The sequence below is a fragment of the Solea senegalensis genome, linkage group LG11 (genome assembly GCF_019176455.1).
Source record: "Solea senegalensis isolate Sse05_10M linkage group LG11, IFAPA_SoseM_1, whole genome shotgun sequence".
NCBI lineage: Eukaryota > Metazoa > Chordata > Actinopteri > Pleuronectiformes > Soleidae > Solea > Solea senegalensis.
Genome location: NC_058031.1, coordinates 23921781 through 23942213, shown reverse-complemented (window position 1 = coordinate 23942213; position 20433 = coordinate 23921781). Strand labels below are relative to the sequence as shown.

The 20433-nt window shown below is 43.1% G+C and overlaps 1 protein-coding gene and 1 long non-coding RNA gene across 5 annotated transcripts; one reads left to right on the top strand and one right to left on the bottom strand.

Moving 5' to 3' along the window:
- Positions 1-294: 294 nt before the first annotated feature.
- On the bottom strand, positions 295-18983 carry LOC122777807 (PDZ domain-containing protein 4-like). 4 transcript variants are annotated; one of them, XM_044039290.1, is made up of 17 exons: positions 18513-18983; positions 11975-12028; positions 11523-11625; positions 11213-11444; positions 11057-11141; positions 9533-9631; positions 9130-9192; positions 7502-7603; positions 5532-5968; positions 4574-4811; positions 3887-4325; positions 3375-3792; positions 3211-3281; positions 2269-2606; positions 1710-1850; positions 1237-1349; positions 295-1123 (listed from the first exon to the last, which is right to left on the bottom strand). In XM_044039290.1, the coding sequence occupies exons 1-17, from the start codon at positions 18570-18572 to the stop codon at positions 874-876; spliced, it is 3243 nt and encodes a 1080-aa protein (XP_043895225.1). In that variant the 5' UTR covers positions 18573-18983; the 3' UTR covers positions 295-873. The 4 variants fall into 4 exon arrangements, with proteins under 4 accessions (XP_043895225.1, XP_043895228.1, XP_043895229.1 ...); XM_044039293.1 differs by having other exon boundaries at positions 4574-4799; XM_044039294.1 differs by having other exon boundaries at positions 11231-11444.
- LOC122777808 lies at positions 5807-8346 on the top strand. The gene is made up of 3 exons (XR_006361364.1): positions 5807-5862; positions 7767-7836; positions 8136-8346. It is a non-coding gene; the product is annotated as an uncharacterized LOC122777808 (long non-coding RNA).
- Positions 18984-20433: the final 1450 nt, after the last annotated feature.

The window sequence follows — 20433 nt, the reverse complement described above, 5'->3', positions numbered from 1 at the left end:
ATAACTTTTTTGTTTTTTACGTAAACGAATCATGTGATCTTGTCTGGTTTGATTACGACCTGTACTGCCGTCTGCCACCAGGGGGCGATCAGTCCAGAAGCTTTGTCCTCACGTTGTCCTCAGTTTATGTCACAGCTGAAGTCACTTTGTTGCTAAAGCTACCAGAGTGTGCAAGCGCTATGCTAAGCTAACCAGCGACCACTCCCACGTGAAGTCATGAGCTCAGAGGACACAGTGTCTCTCTCTGTGTCCAATGTCCATTTATATCGGAACATGGATGCATGCTACATGTCCTTGGCTAGCCGTTAGCAGTCGATAACAACACTCTACACATTTTTTTTTCTGCGCACACAAACATCGTAACGTGTGTACAAATTTAACAGTTCTGCCTTTCACGTCTGATTTAACGCGAGACCAAACACGACAGACGTGAAATTAATGTAAAGCGTTAGTAGGAGTGACATCCATCTTGGAATGCTGTATCGGGGTTGGAAATCTCAAGTTGCGACTAAAAATGGAACATACAATTAATACAAAACGTAGAGGATTCACTCAATTATATTCTGTAAGTTAAAAAAATGGTGAAATTATTTCAAATTTAATCTCTAATTAGAAACATGATCATAGACGTCGTGGAGAATCTCGTGTTCCTTCACTGAAGACTAAACAACGTGCGGTAAACACGTGGATGTCCACAAATGTCCCTCTTTTCCCATAATTCATTGCCAGGATGATGTCATTGAGAGTAAAAATGTTCCTCCAGATTTTTCAAACTTGTCTTTGTGAACTTTAGTTTGATTAATTCAGGAGCTTCTCGTCTCCGTACTCCTCCTCGTCTTCGTCCTCCTTGTCTTCGTCCTCCTCGTCCTCTCGTCACACCGTGGTGACAGACAGCAGCGGATTGTAGATCTTCTTTCCGTCCGGGGACCTGGAGCCGTGAGCCAGCAGCTCCTGGATGGTGATCCAGTTGTCCAGGATTCTGCGGTTCCTCTTCTTCATCACCTTCTTCTGACTCAGTGACAGGATGTTGTTGCTGTTGCTGGGCGACTCTTGCTGGGAGCGGAGCCGAGCGCCGCGAGGGGAGCAGCACTCCAGCGTACTTCCTGTGGACGGTGAATGTTCCCTGGAAACAAAAAGCAGAAGGTGAGACCGAATTTTAGACACAGTTAACATTTAAGTGTGTAAATATATTTCATGACGTCAGCGAGTTTTTTCTGCTGAGTCATGTTTGGGTACCTGTCTCCTCTGAGGTAGTCGAGGCGACTCTGCATCATGAACTCTCGTCTGCGTCGGTATTCTCGCGCTCGGAGCAGCTGCTGCTTCCTCTCCTCTTTGCTCCAGTATCGACCCTGAAACAGTGGCACACAATCCCATCATGCAACACTCCAGAAGCCAAACATAAAGTGGTGCTAATTTTCACGTTAAGCTTCCCCTTAACTGACGTGAGTGTGAACCCTAACTTCAGTGTCGTCACAGACTCCGAGGCTAATTAACTTACGTGCTTTTATTGTATTACATGCTTATTATTCCATCGTAATGCTGCAGAAAAGCATCAGGGGGCAGTATACAGTAAGGATCCCATACATTCAGTCTGTCAGGTTCACTGATATATTTTTGAAGTTTTCCTGCCAACATGGCAGAGTAAACAAACTTGACGTGGTGTTGTGATTCGCTGCCCCTAGTTTCCATGGTTACCGTGCACACTGTACCTGCTTCATCTCACTGGCGGCGTCGTCGTCGGTCGTCATGCCGCTGCGTTCCTCTCTGATCTTTATGGCTCTGGCCTTCAGAAGACGATCCCGGACCGGACGCTTGGCCACGTAGCGCGTGCCGTCGCTGCGGATCTTCACCTGAACCACAAAATCACTTTACTTTAGCACTTATTGACGTCACTTATATTTGCAGACGTCGCGTTTTAAAGTGTAAGAGAAACTGAAGTTTGTAAACCACTCACTCTCCCACACCAAACCTCAGAAACACAGGAGCTGCTCGTCTACTGCTGCCTCGTGTGGTCACTTTGTGTCACTGAGGTCAATCTGAACTAAGGATTTTAAATGCTGAATTAACAAAATAAAACATTTGAACAGCAGTGGATCAACAACTCCTGTGTGTGGTGTTAAAATCACTGATTTTCTCTGTGGGGTTTGGTGTGGGAGAGTGAGTGGTTTCCTGTGTTTTTAAGATATGTTATTGAGATATCATAAACTTAAACTGAGTCTTTTGTAAGTGGATAAAATCAGTTGTCTCCGGCATCGTCTCGTCGTTTACCTTCCACTCCACACGCTGTGGCGAGGCCGTTGGTGATGACTGCGTCAACGCGAGCGGTAAGGCCAGTCCTAATCGCGAGGCACTTGTGTGGCGCTCCTCCAGGCCACAGGGGGCACTGTTTACGCTCCTGGGACTGGCCGGTCCGCTACTGCCCGTGCCCCTCCCCCTCTCCTCGCCGTCGGCCCTTGCTCTGTCCCTCACGCAGTCCAGAGGGACGACGAGGGTGTCGGAGGGCAGGGCCATGCAGCTCTGGTATCGCTCTAGCGGCCTGTGGTGTCGTCTGCTGAAGTAAGGGCTGGACTCTGCACTTCCACCTCCAGGCCTGGTGGTAGCTCCGTCTGCAGTGGAAATGAAATACAGGACACGTGAAAGTCGTATTTAAAGACGGAGAGGAAGATCTTTGACCGCGCTGCTACGTGAAGCTCAGTAAATGTTTTATGATCGGAATTGTTCCCGACAAAAGATCACGAAAAAGTCGTGGCAGTTTCTTTGATGATGGTGGTTTTACATCGCGCTGTGAGAGTCGTTCAAAGATGGCCGTCGTCACAGTCCTGCAACCAAATATAGCGTGTGAGGTTTTTCGCAGTGTCTGTGATCTGCGACAAAGAAAACGCGACATCTTAGTGCGACACGGACAAACGACACTAAGAAAGAACAAAAATGGAACGCACGATAAAATGGGTTTGCGATTTTTCTCTGTGGAGATGAACAGAGCGTTTTAACTGTAGCTCTTCATGCTAAGAGTTTACAATTCGAGATGGCTGCTCTGATCATCAACAGCGACATTTGTTACAGTTTTTAAGCACTTGTGTGTACAACACTGCCCCCTGCTGGTGTCTGTGGCTTCACCGTTTCCTCTGGTGCTCAGCAGCAGGGGGCGCTCACAGTTACTGCTGACTCTGTGTCGCACAACAAACACCTGCACAATAACTTAGCAGGTACCTGCTCTGGAGCCCCGCCCTCTATCAGTCACACCCCTTCTTGAAGATGACCCCGCCTCTCTGGTCAACGATCTGTTAATAAAAATAAAAATAAATTAAACACGTGCACTTTTACAGAGTTTAGCCGCACCACATGTTAATCGCAATAAAAACCAGGAGGAGGACCTGAACTTTGATGGCGTGGAGGGGGTGGAGCTTGAGCCACTGGCCCCGCCTGAACCAGTCACGTCATACTTCCTGTAGCTGCTCGGGGAAAAGGAGCAGCTGAGGTTGGAGTGACGTCTCTCTTTGTCATGCCTGTGACGCCGCGGCGTTAGCGGGGAGCTCAGAGGGGGGAGGAGAGGAGGCGGAGACATGAGCCGTCGCCGTCCTCTCAGGTGTTCCTCCGCCTCCTCCTCCTGAAGAGGCGGGATCTGCTCAGTGCTGACGAGCGGCGTGCTGCGGCAGCTCTCTCCTCCGGTGTTGTAGGCGCTGGTGCTGTCTCTGTCGTCTGAGCGCTCGCGCTCCGGGAGCTCGTTGATGGCCGACAACTCGTGATGGTGAGGGTCGTCCTCTTCATCATCCTCTTCATCGTTAACCATTTCTACGAGAGAGGATTTATTTTACATTACAGTAACATTCAACTGCAACTTTGTTAGTGTGCGTTTAAAATGCTGATCTGTTGTTGTCATGGTTACCGGCTTCTGTCCGTGCTGCTCCTGCCGCCGCCGTCTCCTCCTCCATCATCCAGGCTTTCAGACATCTCTCTCTGAGCTGCTGCATCTTCTGCGCTCGCAGAATATTGCGGCACTTAAACTCCAGGTGGCGCAGCTCCTCCTCGATCAGCGCCATCTCGTGCTCGCTGAAGGTCTCGTTGCAGTTCACGTCCACCACAGAAGAAGAAGAAGCCGCGGCGTCCTCCTCCTTCTCTTCTTCCTCCTCGTCCCGCCCCTCTTCCTCAGCCGCGACCTTGTGACCTTTGGTCGCCGCATCTCTCTGCTGTTTGTCGTTGTGTCTCTCGTACTGACACTTGACCTCCAGCAGCTCCTGGTATCGCTGACACTCTTCCTCCGTCAGGCCCGGCATCATCATCATCATCATGGTCAGCGGCGGCTGGTGGTGATGGTGGTGGAAGTGCTGCAGGTCAGAGGTCAGAGGTCAGTCAGAGGACAGACACACAGCGTGGACACACGGAAACTACGTCCCCACAGAAACGACTCAAAGCGCTGTAGTACCTCTGCCAGGACTGTAGGTGGAGCTGTCACTTTACATCAAATCCATCACAGATAAAAACAGAAACAGAGAGAACTCAGGTCTGTTTGTATGTGTTTAGGTTTAGTTTCTGTGTGGACGGCCCCTTTATTTACTCCTTTAAAATGCTGTACCTTGTGGTGGTGGTGAGGGCTGCACAAAGTTCCGCCCCCTGCCCCGCCCCCTGCTGTCCAGTCAAGGCCGGGCAGAGAGTCTGAGCTGAGCTGAATGTCTCGCAGGTGGAGGAAAGGGGGCGTGGTGTCTCCACGTCCATGACCCGGACTGGGGCTCGGTCTGGGGCTTGGACCGAGACCAGGACTGGGTCTAGGACTCTGTCTGGGACTCGGTCTGGGACTCGGTCTGGGACTCGGTCTGGGTGGAGCAGAAAGAGACAGGATGTTAAAGCTATAACTGACTGTTATAGCTAGGGGACAATGCAAAGAAAACAATGAAAATTGCTTGTAAAGGTGGTGCAAAATGGCTCAGTAGCGCCCCCAAAGGCGAAAAAGTCCATCGGAACCATGACGTCAACTCAACAGGAAGTCCGCCATTTTGAATTTGGTGAATTTGTCCATCTTGGCGATTTTGTTTCATAAAATGAAACTCGTCTGAACGCAATTATCATACGAGCAAATTTCGCTGAACAGATCTTTGACCAGAGAGACGGGGTCATCTTCAAGAATGGGGTGTGGCTGATAGAGGGCGGGGCTCCGCAGCAGGTTCATGCTAATCGCCACCAAACTGGATTGGAATCATTTAATCATTATTTGACTCTGTATTAAATGAACTTTGAACTTATTAGTATTTTTCCGTCACAGCTGACGTGAAACAGACTTATGATGATAAGACGCTTTTATCCAAAGCGACTTACAATGGTACAATTGAGTACAATCAGCCAGGGGTGGAGTCGAACTTGCGACCATTGCGACCATGATTCACACACAGGGTACCGGTCTTAACCACTGAGCCACTCCATCCCCCATCCTATCATGTTGACATAATCTGTGTCTTTGAGTCCATTCTAATCTACAGTCTTCATTGTGGTGAACATCAAGGTCCAGTACTCGGTCCTCCTGTTGTCTCGGCTCGTACCTGGGACTGGGTCCTGCTCTGAACTTCCTGGTGCTGCCTGGTGTGTTGGTGGTGCTGGTGTTACAGGCGCTGGTCTGCTCTCCCTGCAGCTCCTGCTCAGACAGCTCCTCACAGCGGGTGCTGTCGTCCGTGCGTCCCACGCCGCTGTCCAGCTCCTGGCTGTTGGACAGAAGTGGAGCCAGACTCAGCAGAGGAGGGAGGGGGACAGGCGGCTCCCTCTCCTCCTTCTCTCCTCTGTCTCTGTCGTCTTCATCGTCTTCATCCTCCACTTCCACCTCTCGTCCTCCACGTCCTCTGTCTCGGTGGAGACGATAGTACCCAGGGACATGAGGTGAGTTGAGGCAGCAGACTGAGGCTTGAGGGTTAGTCTGGAAAAGACCGTTCCCCAGAGTCAGAGCCATGTCCACGTCCACGTCGTCTTCCGCAGGATTTTCATTCTAAAAACAACAAGAGAGAGAAATTTCAAAATAAAACCACCATGAAAATCTTCTTTTACAGTTTTAATAAATAAACTAAATCTAACTTATTTGTGTTGTTTAGCTTCAGCTGTGGATGGGAATGAAAACACTGCAATTGTGTGTTTCTAAGATTTATTAAGAGTTGATATCAATGAGAATCTGTGTGACCTTGACAGAAGGAAATAGAACAAGACGAATAACTCCATTTTCCTCCATGTTCCTCTCTTCATCCATCATCCGTTCACAGCAAGTTCATGCACAGTGTGTGCATGTGTCACAGCTATACTTCATTGATTAATCTGTTTTAGAGACTGAAAACACAGAAACACTCATTCATTCATTCATATTTAAACTATTTAAAGTGAGTGGTGGATTAATTTAATTGGTAACTAATGGATTGAATTGTTGATGACATAGATTAGAATGTTTAATCTGTAGACAGCAGTTGAAATCTATGTGTGTGTGTGTGCATGTTTGTATATGTATGTGTGTGTGGTAATACAGGTAATACTAATGTTGTGGGGACCTAAACCTGTTTACACAATCACATTATGGGGACTTGTCTTCCTTGTGGGGACAAAAAGCAAGTCCCCATTATGTAAATTACTACATTTTAAGGTGAAGATATGTTTTAAGGTTAGATTGAGGTCAGGGTTAGGATTAGGATTAGTCCAGTAGTAATTGTGGTTAAGGTTAGAGTAAGTCTCCAGGAAATGAATGTAAGTCAATGCAATGTCCCCTCAAGTCATGAATGTCGAACGTGTGTGTGTTTGTCTGTGAGTGTGAGTGCGCGTGTGCGTGCATATGTGTGTGTGTGCGTGTGCGCGCTGCCTCACATCATCACGTCCTCATTTATTATTTGCTGAGTGGATGAAACATCCATCACTTCCTGTTCTTCATCATCTGCAGATCTGAGCGACTCAAGTGTCAGAGAGACGCTTGAATACTGACTGATCACACACACACACACACACACACACACACACGTTCACTGTGCGTGCGTGTGTGTGTTTAAAGTGACGTGTATGAATATGTCCTCAGTTCCTGCTCTGTCAGCACATGTGGACACACACACACACACACACACACACACACACATTCACACACTCACACTCTGGGACCTGCTGCCACTTTTATCATGGCCCTGTGTGTGTGTGTGTGTGTGTGTGTTGTCTGTCATAAACACTGACCTTGTCAGGACCAGTAGTCCTCATGGAGACCAAAAACCTGGTCCTATAGGCATAATCTCATTTCTGAGGAACTGGCTAAGTTTAGGACTAAGATTTGAATGGTGGTTAGTGTTAGTCATTAACTGCTTAGTGTTACTCATTAACTGGTTAGTGATAGTGATAAGACTACACTTGTGTATACAGGACTTTCACAGGGTTAAGACTTGGGATGGTTAAATTTAATGTATAGGGGCTCGGTTATGCATTCTGTCTATGAGTGTCCTCAGAAGGAATGTGTGCGTGTGTGTGCATGTGTGTGTGCATGTGCGCGTCTTGTTGTTACCTCAGTGTCCGGTCGAGCCAGCAGCAGAGAGAAGTTGATGCTGTCGTCTCTGGACAAAATGGCGACGGCCTCTTCTCTGTTATTAATGTCCACTCCGTTTATCTATAAGAGACGAGGAGAAACACTTTGATCCAGGTGTTTAATTATTGTTGTTTTACATGTTTGCTGTTAAAATGTATTGATTATTGATTGAATTTAAACCTCGGAAACACAAACCATGTAATCATATGTGTATGTTTTTGTTGTATTTTCCTCACACTTGCAGGAAGACACCACATGATGCTGATGGCTGTCATGGGAACCACTCACATCATCACTGGCCTGTCTGCTGCCAGGTAACCATGGTGATGTCCGTCGCTGCTCTATTCTTGTCACACTTTAAACTTTACCTTTTCCCTGTTTGCTCGAGGTGCTTCAGTCTCAGGATAATGAGAGTGTGTGTGTGTGTCTACACTCAGTTTTATTTTATTTTTTGACCCATCACAGTCGTGTTTTATAGTTTAATCTTGTGTTTGGTATTTTGAGTCTGATAAAGTCACACAAACAGCCGCTGAGTTCATTTATTTCAATGAAAACTATTATTTCTCTTATTATTATCTCACACACACACTCATCCACCTCTGTCTATATTTAGTGCCGCAGTAACCAGGCTCTTGGCGTTTCTGTGATTGGTCGAGGCTGTTTCCCCGGGTCTCAGTAATTTACAGTTTCATCTATATGGAACAGGACGGTGACATGGAAGAGCAGAGCCGAGTCTAAGCAGAGACCATAGAAACCAAAGACACTATAGAGAGACTATAGGCAGGTGCCTGGGGTGCCATCTTTGACCACAAATCAATAAATAAAAAAAGAAGAAAAATACCCATCCATGTTGTTCTGCTTTATCCTTCACCTGTAACTTCACCATTGACGTTTTATGACTTGTTTATTCATGTGTTAGTCTGAGTCATAAAATATAAAAATTGTTTTTGTTTTACTGCTATTTATGTTTACACTTTTTCTTTATCGACACGTTTCGTAAGGTTTATATCTACTACATTTTCCACAACATCCAACTCGTTTTCAGGAAGACAAAAGTGTTAAAACTATTGACACATTAATTAATCCATTAATATTCTGGGTAAAAGTTTCAACATGTGAATAAACGGCAGCTAAATGTTGCATTTTGTCAAGAGTTCATGACCAATCGGTGGAAACTAATAGGCACTAGCTACTCGGCGGTAGCTATGAGACGCTAACTACTCGGCGGTGGCTAATAAACGCACACGAGCTACTGGGCGGCGGCTAATAAATGCTAGCTACTCGGTGGTAGGTAATAGACGTTAGCTACTGGGCGGTAACTAATAGACACTAGCTACTCGGCGGTGGCTAATAGACGCTAACTACACGGCGGTGGCTAATAGACGCACACTAGCTACTGGGCGGTGGCTACTAAATGCTAGCTACACGTTGGTAGGTAATAGACGTTAGCTACTGGGCGGTGGCTGATAGACGCTACCTTCTCGGTGGTGGCTAATATACGCTACCTACTGGGCGATCTATTGTTTTTGTGTACATTTGTGTTTAGTTCGTGATTATTGATTATTATAGTGTATATTATATGTATTGATTATTGGAGTGTAATATACCTGTAATATTCTGTCGCCTTCTCTGATTCGTCCGTTTTTAGCTGCGATGCTGTTTGGATTCACCTGAGGAGAGACAGTTAAGGGATGAATGAATTAATTACTTCATGAATTAAACACATTCTAAATAAATATTAATCAGTGACTGAGAGTAAACAAGCTGAATGTATGGAAAATAGAGAACGATATAAATTAATAATTCAGTGGGATAAATGAATAGATGATGAATGAGGTGATTAAAGGGTGGACGTTATAAATAAGTAAATGAATGGATGAATGAGAGGCTGAGTGAGCGGAAAGATTAATAGAATGCAGAAATAAATTGAGAAAGTGAACTTTGTGCACAAACATCAGGAGGTCAGCTGGAGGTTAATGAAGTGATGATGGATGTGTTTCATGTCTCCACCTCTCCGACATAGATGCCCAGGTCGTCCTCGTCTTCTGTCCTGTAGCACACGGTCAGACCCAGCTTCTCCTGCTGACTGGACTTGAACAGCGCCACCTCCTGGAGGAAGAAGGAGAGGCGTGTCTAACATCAGAGCAAGGTGATTGGTTCACTGGTGGAGTCTACGTTGTTCTTCTACGTGTACAACAATGAATCAAAGGTATGTAAATAGTTAAATGTTTGGGTTAGCAGCTAATGCTAAGTTCCATTCAATCATCCGTTTTCTACTGCTTTATCCTCCACATGAGATTTGCATGGGTTGCTGGTGCCAATCCCAGCTGACATGGGGTGAAAGACGAGGTATACCCTGGACAGATCCATCACAGGACCACCTGTATGGTTCTGGTTCTGGAGTCTTTTTTTAGTTTTATTGAAGCAGTTTGAACTGTGGATGAAGATCTTCAGACCATGGAGGACAGTGTAAGACCGTTTCATGTCCAGCCTACAGGAAATTATTATTGTCATTAGAAGAACAAGAAGAGACAAAGATGGCCGGATTGGGTGGAGAACTTTGACCTGTAGAGGGCAGCGTTACACCTCTGTGTTTCCATCACGGTTCAGTTCAGTCCTGGGTCAGTGTTAGTATGACATCATCCCGGTGCGACGACACAACAGACACAACACAACAACAAGGCAATCAGAGATGGCAGACAACAAGCCTCTGTCGGCCCCTGTTGGCCATATTGGTAAGTGCAGAGGCACAAACAGACAGACAAACACACAGAGCCACTGAAAATAATACTTCACTCCACTCCGTGGGATTCTCAGAAGAAGAAAAGCATCCAGACTGTGACAGAAATTGCGTTTGTGATTTGGAGTCCAGACATGAACCCAAACCCCGGATTAAAAATCTCTTTTGTTTCTACTTTAATGATCAAACAGGAAACAACAAAGCATTGATGCAGAGAGAGAAAAGGGTAATTCAGCTAAAAACTGTGTTGGATCATTAGGTCACTAATCACAGCAGCGTAGATTCAGGTCAGTGACATTTCTGAGGACTGTGGATTATTCTGCAGCACAAGCAGAAAGAAGAAAAACATCTCTTCTCTCTGTTTCCTCTGACCTTCTCTCCTGGTTCAGTTATTTATCACCGCAGACCCTTGATAAGATCTCTCATCCTGAACACATGGATTTATTGATCCGCTTCATCTTTATTCCAGATGTGAACCAAACCTACGAAAAACAAGGCTCTGCAGTGAAGACATGATGAGAAACGTGACCTCACCTGAGAAACTTTTATACACTGTATATTTCATATATATTACGGTTTTCATCAAGGTCGTAAAAAAGTTTATAATATAAGGGGAATACGTAAGAAAGTGGTGTACAGTAAAGGTGTAAAACCTGGTAGGACAAAGCCAAAACTAAGTTGCACCAAATTCCATGATACTCGTGGAATTTGGTACAAAAGGACCACCATCAAGACCACAACGCCAACTCAAGAAAAGTACCCATAATAACCTCTGGTGGTCTGGACATCCTCACCTCGTATTCCAGGTCGTCCTGTCTGTCCACCTCGTGATGCGAGACGTCAAAGTAGTCGTTGGGATCGTTGTACTCAAACACGCAGCTGGAGGACGGAGACATAAAAATCAATCCTTTTTTTTTATATATGTTTTTTTACAAAAGGTCAGAACGTACAATTCACTGATGCCGTACGGTCCCTGGAGGTGAGGTAGGGGAGGAGAAGGGGGAGGTGGTGGAGGGGAGGAGGAAGAGCCTCCTCGGTGACCTCTGTTCCTCCCTGTGGTCACGATGTTCTGGAAGCTGATGTCCGTCTGCGTGGCGTTGTCCACACAGTTGGGAATCGCCACCATGGCAACAGAGGAGAGGGAGGAGCTTCTGGTCCCGTTTCCGCTGCACACAAGCGTACCTGAGGCGAAGAGAGTGTCAGACGTTAGCTCCGCCCCTCCGCTGTGACAGAGACGCTCACAGAGATGTTGTTATTTACCTTTCTTCCTGTGACTCTTACGCACTGAGCCGTGTTGCTGCAAAGGCTCCTGGGAGTTTTGTGGTCTGTCTAACGGAGGCTGAGATGTCCTCCGTCCTCGGACCTTAAAGGACAAGATAAGAACCAATCAAAGAATATCATCTGTGTTTATTTAATCATTTTCAAACTCTCAGTTTCTGTCTGACCATAACATGGCTGTTTTCAAAATAAAAGTCTCTGTTTCTATGGGTCCATGCTAAAACTCTGTCTCGTAAGGACAGTCTGCAGCTTTAAGAACAGCTCAGTTCACTGATTCATGCCTCAGATGAATCAGTGAGTCTACGATGAAGCAGAAATGTTCTTCATCCGTTCATCGTCAGCCTCGTGGCAGCAGAACCTTATTAAAGATGACGGATGGGACACATGAGGACACATGAGGACAGATGAAGGACAGAACCTCACACGTGTCCTACCTTCATGTTTCCATGTCTGTCCAACGGCCGCAGGGACTGAATCCAGCCTTTCTGCTGGAGACAGATAAGAGAGATTGGATGTTGTTTTTTTCACGTTCACAGTGGCGTTTATTGTCTTCTTAGAAACATTTCTGCTGTTTTTCATGATGATTGAATAAAAATTATGTTTTTAACACAAGGAAAAACATTTAATAAAAGAATAACAAGAATAATAAAGAACAATAATACTACTACTACTACTACTACTACTGCTACTACTACTAATAATAATAATAAAAAGAAGATACAGCAAAACTGCAAATGCATTAGCAAGACAGAGGGGGTGCTATGATAATCGGCATTTTCCCAAACTAGTGTTTTAGTTGTGTGCATCTATTTTGAAATTTTCTTACTCTGGGACACTGTTTCTGTGTCAGGTATGATAACATTTTTTTATGCAAAACTCGTTTTCATGTTTACGAGAATCTAAGAACAATATAAGGTTTAGAATTTTCAAATCAAATCAAATGTTATTTGTAAAGCACCAAATCACAGCATACATGATCTCAAGTCCCTGAACATCAGACACAAACCTTTACAACATGAACAAACACCAGGGGTCAGTAGAGAGAACATGTGCACAGACAGGTTGTGGTGAAAGGACAAATGGAGTTTTATTTATAAGAAGTCAAAATCATCATCAACAAATCATTTCTTTGTCTGTTTTTGCTGGAAACTACGGTGGCCTGGAAGTGACACACATTCACGACCTCTGTGACCTCTGTGACCTCTGTTTTTGTCTCAGTCTGTGACAAAATAAAATGCACGAGCAGACGTGAATGTCACAACGCCACTGTTTTCAAAATAAAAGTCTCAATAACAGATGTTAACTTCAACAGAGCAGAGTGAGTACGAGAGTCTCTGTGGATGGACGTGAGGACAAACATCTGTCTCTCAGAGTGAGTACGAGAGTCTCTGTGGATGGACGTGAGGACAAACATCTGTCTCTCAGAGTGAGTAAGAGAGTCTCTGTGGATGGACGTGAGGACAAACATCTGTCTCTGACAGGAACGTGGACCAAATTATTCATGAGCCTGTGTGTGTTGTGTGTCGTGACATAAATATTGCTTGTGTGTTTGTTGTTTTGTTGTTAGGTTTTCAAGCGAGGAGTCGTCACACGTTCACGAGGGTCGTCAGTGAACGCACACAGTCATCTGCAGGTAACACACACACACACACACACAAGTACGTGCATGAATGCACAGCAGCACTGTTCAACTCCTCTTTCATTCACAGCTGATTGTTATTCAGTACACGACCTCTGCAGGTCTGCCTGTGTGTGTGTGTGCATGTGTGTGTGTGTAAGTGTAAGACTTACGACTGTCAATAACTGATCAATGATCACAATCATGGTGTCAGTGTGTTTATGTTAAAGAAAGAGGTTGAGTCCCTGACAACACACACTTACCTCCGGACGACAAAGGCGTGTGTGTGTGTGTGTGTGTGTGTGTGACCTCTGAGTCCCCGCCCACATGTGTTCATCTCAGATGAACACATTAATAGCTGCTGGTTCATGTCGTTCATCTCATCAGACTCTTAATTTCCCACCGCAGACGTCAATAAAAAAGTGGGCGTGTCCCTCCATGTGACTGGTTTATGTAAGAATGTGTTTAACGGCCACCAGGGGGCGACTCTGCTGCTTCAGTCTATGGTAAAAAAAAAAAATAGTTTCAGCTGTTCTTCAGTAAAACATGGTGTCCATTTTGTAAATGATGTGGACATTTAGAGGACAATGAAATAGGACGCACATGAGTGTGTCCACTGACTTTCATCTAATGAAAGGAATAATAATCTGATGAATTGATGATGAAAATAATCATAAATTGCAGCTTGAACATAAATAAATATTTAAAATGAAGAGATTATTATATTATATTTATATAACTGATGTGATGTAAACATGTAGTTCACTGATCTCAGTCTCCACTGAAACACTGAAGATTCTCTTATTTTGTTTAACATCTGCTGTGTGTGTTTGTGTGTTTGTGTGTGCGCGTGTAAAGATGAAAGCTGCAGATTTAAATCATCTCGACAAAGAAAACAAAGAAGAGACAAAAAACATCCAGTGACTCCTGCTGTGCTGCTGCTCATTACACTGTGTGTGTGTGTGTGTGTGCGTGTGTGTGTGTGTGTGTCAGTGTGCGTGTGTGTGTGCATAAACTCATCCGTCAGCTCTTTGTCTCACTTATTAATTTCACACCTCAGTTAGCGGTGATTTCTGTCAGGCTAATGTGTCGGAGCTGAGTCGAGACAGTTACAGTTACAGTAACCACACACACACACACACATGCACACACACAGACACACACACACACACACACATACACACACGCACGCACACACACAGACACACACACACACACAGCTGCGATAAATATCTCACTGTCCAAATCAGTGACATATTTAAAGGAACAGTACAACAGGAACACTTACTCTCACACACCAAAGTCCACACAGGAGCTGCTGGTCCTCTGCTGCCTTGTGTGGTCACTTTGTGTCACTGAGGTCAATCTGAACAAAGGATTTTTAAAGGCCACATAGACCGGAAGCTCCAATTAACGCTGCGTTTGTGTGTGTATCTGCGTCATGACCTCGTTTATGAAACCCTAAAGTTTCAGAACAACAGTTCAGCCACTGCTGAGAAAATAGTGTTGTGTTGTTTTCCTGAGCTCTGCGAAGCGGATCGGCACTTCCTTAATTTGATGTCGTCATCAGAAATCCTCACCACTCCTCTCACCACCATAGCGCCTCCTGGTGCATGTAAGTAGACCTCCATAACTAACATATATGTGTGATACAAGCATTCTATGTCACCTTTAATGCAGAATTCACATTTGAACTTAGTGATGGAGGCAGCAGTGGATCAACAAGTCCTGTGTGTGTGTGTGATGTTATAATCACTGATTTTCTCTGTGGGCTTTGGTGTGGGAGAGTGAGTGGTTTGTGTTTATGTTTGTTTATGAAAGGATGCTTAAATTAATCTGAACTGAAAAAAAGACGTGTTTTAATGTAAATTATTGACTGAAACAAAACTTTTGATGATTCAGATAAAATATAATTTATATTAAACACACACACACTCACACAGCTTGATTCCATCAGACCCTGGAGGTCCTGACGATTGATGGAGGTCAGAGGTCAAACACACAGAGAGAAATGTCTTTCTGATGATTGAGAATCCTCCTCTCATCTCTCTGTCTCCTCTCCTCCTCTTATTCATCCCTTCTTTCTCTCTGTCTGTCCTCCAGTTCTCTCCTTCTCTTCTCATTTCTCATCTTTTCCCTCCCCCTTCCTTTCCATCCTCTCTCCCTCTCTCGCTCCCCCTCAAGGTTGGTAATTGTATCTCTGCTTCCTCTGGAAATGAAAAATGGATCCACCATCACATCTCATTCTGCTCAGAGTGTGTGTGTGTGTGTGTGTGTGTGTGTGTGTGTAAGCACTACCTCCTGAGGCTTCAACAGGCGTCTCCACCCTGATCATTAACACACACACACACACACACACACACACACACAGGGCATCATCAAAGACGACTGAAGAACAACATCAGCTCCGTATGTTCATGCGTGTCACAGTCAGTAAGAGTTAAGACTTTTGATTTAAAAAAAAACTTCAGCAGCTGCAGCTCACCTTCTGTGTGTGTGCGTGTGTGTGTGTGTGTGTTCGCCACTTAACAAAAGACTCACGTCTTTCTCTCACTGTTAGACCGCTCACTCTCCCACACCAAAGTCTGGAGAGAAAACCAGTGATTTTAGCTTGCAGGTGACATGTGACATAGATATCGTAGACTTAGAGCAGTGTGTGTGTGTGCGTGTGTGTTCATTACTGCAGATCTGTCAGTTCAGGAGCAGAAAAGCATAAATACAGTCTCCCTAATGACTCCTGGTTACTGTGGCAACGGCATCCCATGGACACAAATGTGACGGGAAAGTGAGGAGAAGAGACAGATATGGTGGGGGGAGGGGGGGGGAGGGGGGCAAGAAGAGGAGGATGGTGAGGAGGTGGACGTATGAATGTGTGGAGAGCCAATTTTCCCGTTGAGTGTGAAGCGTCACGATATGATGTCATCGCGATACTTAAATCATGATCACATATTATTACAATACTGCGATAAATTCACACAGCAGCTGTCGTGAGAGTTTGCGTTTAGACTTTTTATGTTAATCCACAAAAATTTCAATGTTTATTTGTTAAAAAAGTGATAATATATATATTTTTTTCAAACATAATTTGACGACAGTGAAACATAGGAATGATTAAAGGTGTAGTCTGTGATGTGAGTGAGGGTTACCACGGTAACAGCAGCTAAATTCGTAAATTTACAGTTGTAATCTCAGAGAAGATTTATGACTGTAATCTGATCAGCTGCTGTTTCCTCAAACTGGTGAAAGCTGTGGGGGTCATGGGTCAAAGGTCAACATCACAGTGGCTTCACTAGGTTCAGTTGGCCTCGTAAAAGTTATAAAATGTTCTCTAGATTATAACTGACCTCGAGTTGAACATATTTAACTACATATCGTCATGAAAACCTTGTCAGGACCAGTAGTCGTCATGGAGACCAAAATGTGGTCCTAGTGAGGAAGAACCTTATTTCCGAGGAACTGGTTCAGGACTAAGATGTGAATTGTGGTTATGATTAAGGCTTTTTTCGTGCGTGTGTTAGTGTGTGGGGGGAGGCGCAGGAAAGACTGGAGGAAATAAAGAGGTAGAAGATTAAAATCCAAGATAGGAGCAGAAAGACGGCATCAATGAGAAGAGACAGAGATGAATGAGAGTGGAGAACAGAGAGAGACACACACACACACACACACACACAGAGGTGATGAAGATTAATGATTAAATCTTTGTCCTGAGTTCTTCGTTTTCAGGTGATAATAAATTAATGGAAACATCAATAATACAAATACTCTATCCACTATATAATTCTACACACCATTCCTTTAACTCCAAGCATTAAAGTCATAGTTTTCTTTTTTTTACAACGATGGTTGTTTGATTGTTTCTGTTTGTAAACCACTCACCGATGTAGATTTTGTTACATGAGTCTTTTGTTAAAGTGGAAAGGAAGGAAGGAAGGAAAGAGTTGGAGTTGTTTCAGAAACAGCATGGAGCGGTTTAGTTCAGAACCATGGACAGCTCCACACACACACACACATGGGCCGTTTCTCAATACTCAAGTTAGCAAGTATGTACTTGCTTACTTGGGAAGTATATACTTGAGAAGTAAGCTGGGAGTATATACTTGCCAAGTACGGTGTTGATCAATGAACATATGAAATACTTTTAATAAATGCATATATCTGTTGTTATTATTTTTAAATTTTAAATATTTAACTTCATTTATTAATTTATTTCTATTAAAATATACAATACAAATAATACAATGTGGAAAATAGATAGAGTACAGCATTGAATAGTGTAGTGTAGTGTAGTGTATATATATATGTATATATATATATATATATATATATATGACGTGTACAAATATATACTACTCTACATAGCTAATATTTACATATTATATTTAAGTACAGATACAATGACCGTGCGACTTTAATATAAATCTAACATTGAAAGTTGAAATTCAAAAAAAATTAATAATATACAAACTTTCAAACCGTCAGGTCAAAACGTTTCCATTAAAATCAAAATAACACGTCAACAACAAATCTATGGATCACACCAAGCATGTAATGACAGCGACGTCTGAGCCAGCGGATCATTTCATCAGGACAGGCCGAGGTAACGCTGCTCTGTGCCGGGCACATTGAGCGCCGAACGCCCACAGAAGTGGAGCTGATCACCTCCGACAAACGTTGCTGCCAAACTATAAATACGTCATATGTTCATACACAAACCACATGTTTGAATTTTAAAAGACTCATTTTTCGCCTCAAATGATGTTAAAACTTTGTTCCGGGACACAGAAAAATATTTATTTCAGATTTATATTTCTATTATCTGCTGCTATGCTCCGCCGAAATGTATTCTGGGATACATGGCCATCCCAAGTACGCTTAAGTCACCTCCGATGCATACTTGGTAAACATGGGCGGAGCGAGAACACTTCCGGGTTTGAGAACCGTCCTCGCTGTTCGCTTACTTGAGAATTGGAACAGCACTTGGACTGAGGCTGATGAGGTTTTCACAAGTACGGGAGTACGCAAGTACGCACAAGTACGCACAAGTATGGATATTGAGAAACGGCCACACACTCTGTTTTAAAGCTGTAGAACGTAACACCTGATGAACAAAAACAATCTAACATTCTTTGTTCTTTTATCTTGAAAACTGACTGAGGGAGCGTGTGTGTGTATACAGCAGCAGAGCGGGGGCCACGTTTTTTGTGTTTTCAGTCAAACTCTGAACGAATCAATGTCACCGGGCGACACCACAATTAAAAAACTAAAAAGACAAAACACAAATCAAGTCGCGTGAACTCACCTGACATTTGTTTATTTTTAAAAGTCAGCTGGTTTCCATGGAAACCCTCACTCACCTGCAGCATGACCCGGTACTGCTCCTCCTGTCGCTTTACCACACACATGTTGCAGCCCATGATGGCCTCTGACCTTTGACCTTTCCCTGTCTCAGGTCAGTCCTTGCTGTGTCGTCCTCTGAACTTTGACCCGGAGGTCATGTGATGAAGAAGATGCTCTGTGTCAGCACTTTAAAGGAAGTCCGCAAGTCTCTGTCTTTCATTGAATCCACTATCACAAACAGATGTCACTTCCTGTTTTGATCTTTTTTCTTCTCCTCCTGCTGAAAGCGTCTCGTATCCATGGAGACGCAGACGCTGCTGCTGCGGGGACAAAGACGGGGATGGAGACAAGGACGAGGTAAAAGATTTAAAATGTCAAAAGATGGAAAAGATAAAGATGTGCTGATGGAGGGATGAAAGTGCGACTCACGTCACCATGCCAACCAGTCGGTGTGTAAACAAACATTTCTTTGATTCATCAAATAGAATAAAAATAAAATAAATTTTATTTTAAAGTTTTTTTCACATTTAATTTAGATTTAATGATTTCATAGATTTTTTTAAATGAAACATTGATAAAATTATTTTTTAATAAAACAACGGAATGTGACAGAAAAATCTCTAAAATCTGCGATTTTTCTGATGACCTCACTTTAAAACTTCCTGTTTATATTTATATTTATATTTATATCCTGTTCTGGTTTGACAGTTCGTGTCATTTAGTGAGAACTACACGTTGACCAATAGCGGGCCCAGAGTCGAGCCTTGTGGAACACCACAGTTTAACTTTAAGCTTTTAGATAAATATTTATCAATGAAAGTCTTTTTTTTATTAATGTACAAACAAAACAAAACATCCGCTGAGCTCTGAATTCACCAAAATAAAATCACAAAAAGAGAAAGATGTTTGATGAATTTGATCTGAATTATATTGAATTGAAGTATTATTTCAAAATAAAGTATAAATAAATATATCTCTAAGTGTTGTATTTCACTGACAGAGGGCGCCACCTGTTGGCTGTTCTATCCAGCAGCTGGTTGTCATCCCTTTAGTAGAAACATCAGAAACAGCTGACGACACTGTAAAGAAACTTAAAAAAGTGAGCGGGCCCAGAGTTGAGCCTTGAGTAACATCACGATTTAAATTAACGCTTTTAGACAAATATTCACCATTGGTGACGTATTGTTTTCTTCTAATTAACATAAGATTTAAAAGAAAAGAAAATTAAGAAAAAAAAACAACCTGAATTTACCAAAATAAAAATAACAATATATAAAATGTTTTGTGAATTTGTTTAAAAATTTTGAACCAAAACCTGAAGCAGGAAGTTAAACAACACTTTTTCGAACTTGTGATGACAAAATAGAACTCAGAGAGCGCCACCTACTGGCTGCTCCTTTGAATTATTTAGATTTTAATGATTCATTTTGTTTTAAATCGGTGTAAAAATTTGTAAATCACAGAAAACTTTGTGCTCACTAAGAAATAATTTGATATTTTTTGTTGTAATCATTTGTGCTTTTGTTTTAAATGTGTGCTTTTTAAAAATGTAATAATTTGTTTATTCATTTAGAAAAGTGTTTTTAACTTTAATCAAATATTTATGATTTTTCAGTGAAAATGTTTTTAGGCTTTTATTGTGAAAAACAAGTCAGACTCCAGCAGCTTTTAGGTTGTTTTTTTCGCGTTCTTGTGTTATCGTTCATTTGTATTGATCGTGTTTCTGATGAACGATTAATCACACGTCTGTTTTTACATGTGAACGTGTGATCATTAATACGTTCACGCTTGTCTCTCAGTCTGAAACTGAGGTGAAGTTTGACTGGAACGTGTTTTCAACGACGCAGATTTCTTCCTTCCTTCTGTCATCCACAGTTTGTTTGTGAATAAAAAAACAAAATGAGACGAAAAGAAAGAAAATAAAAGAAATATGAAGCT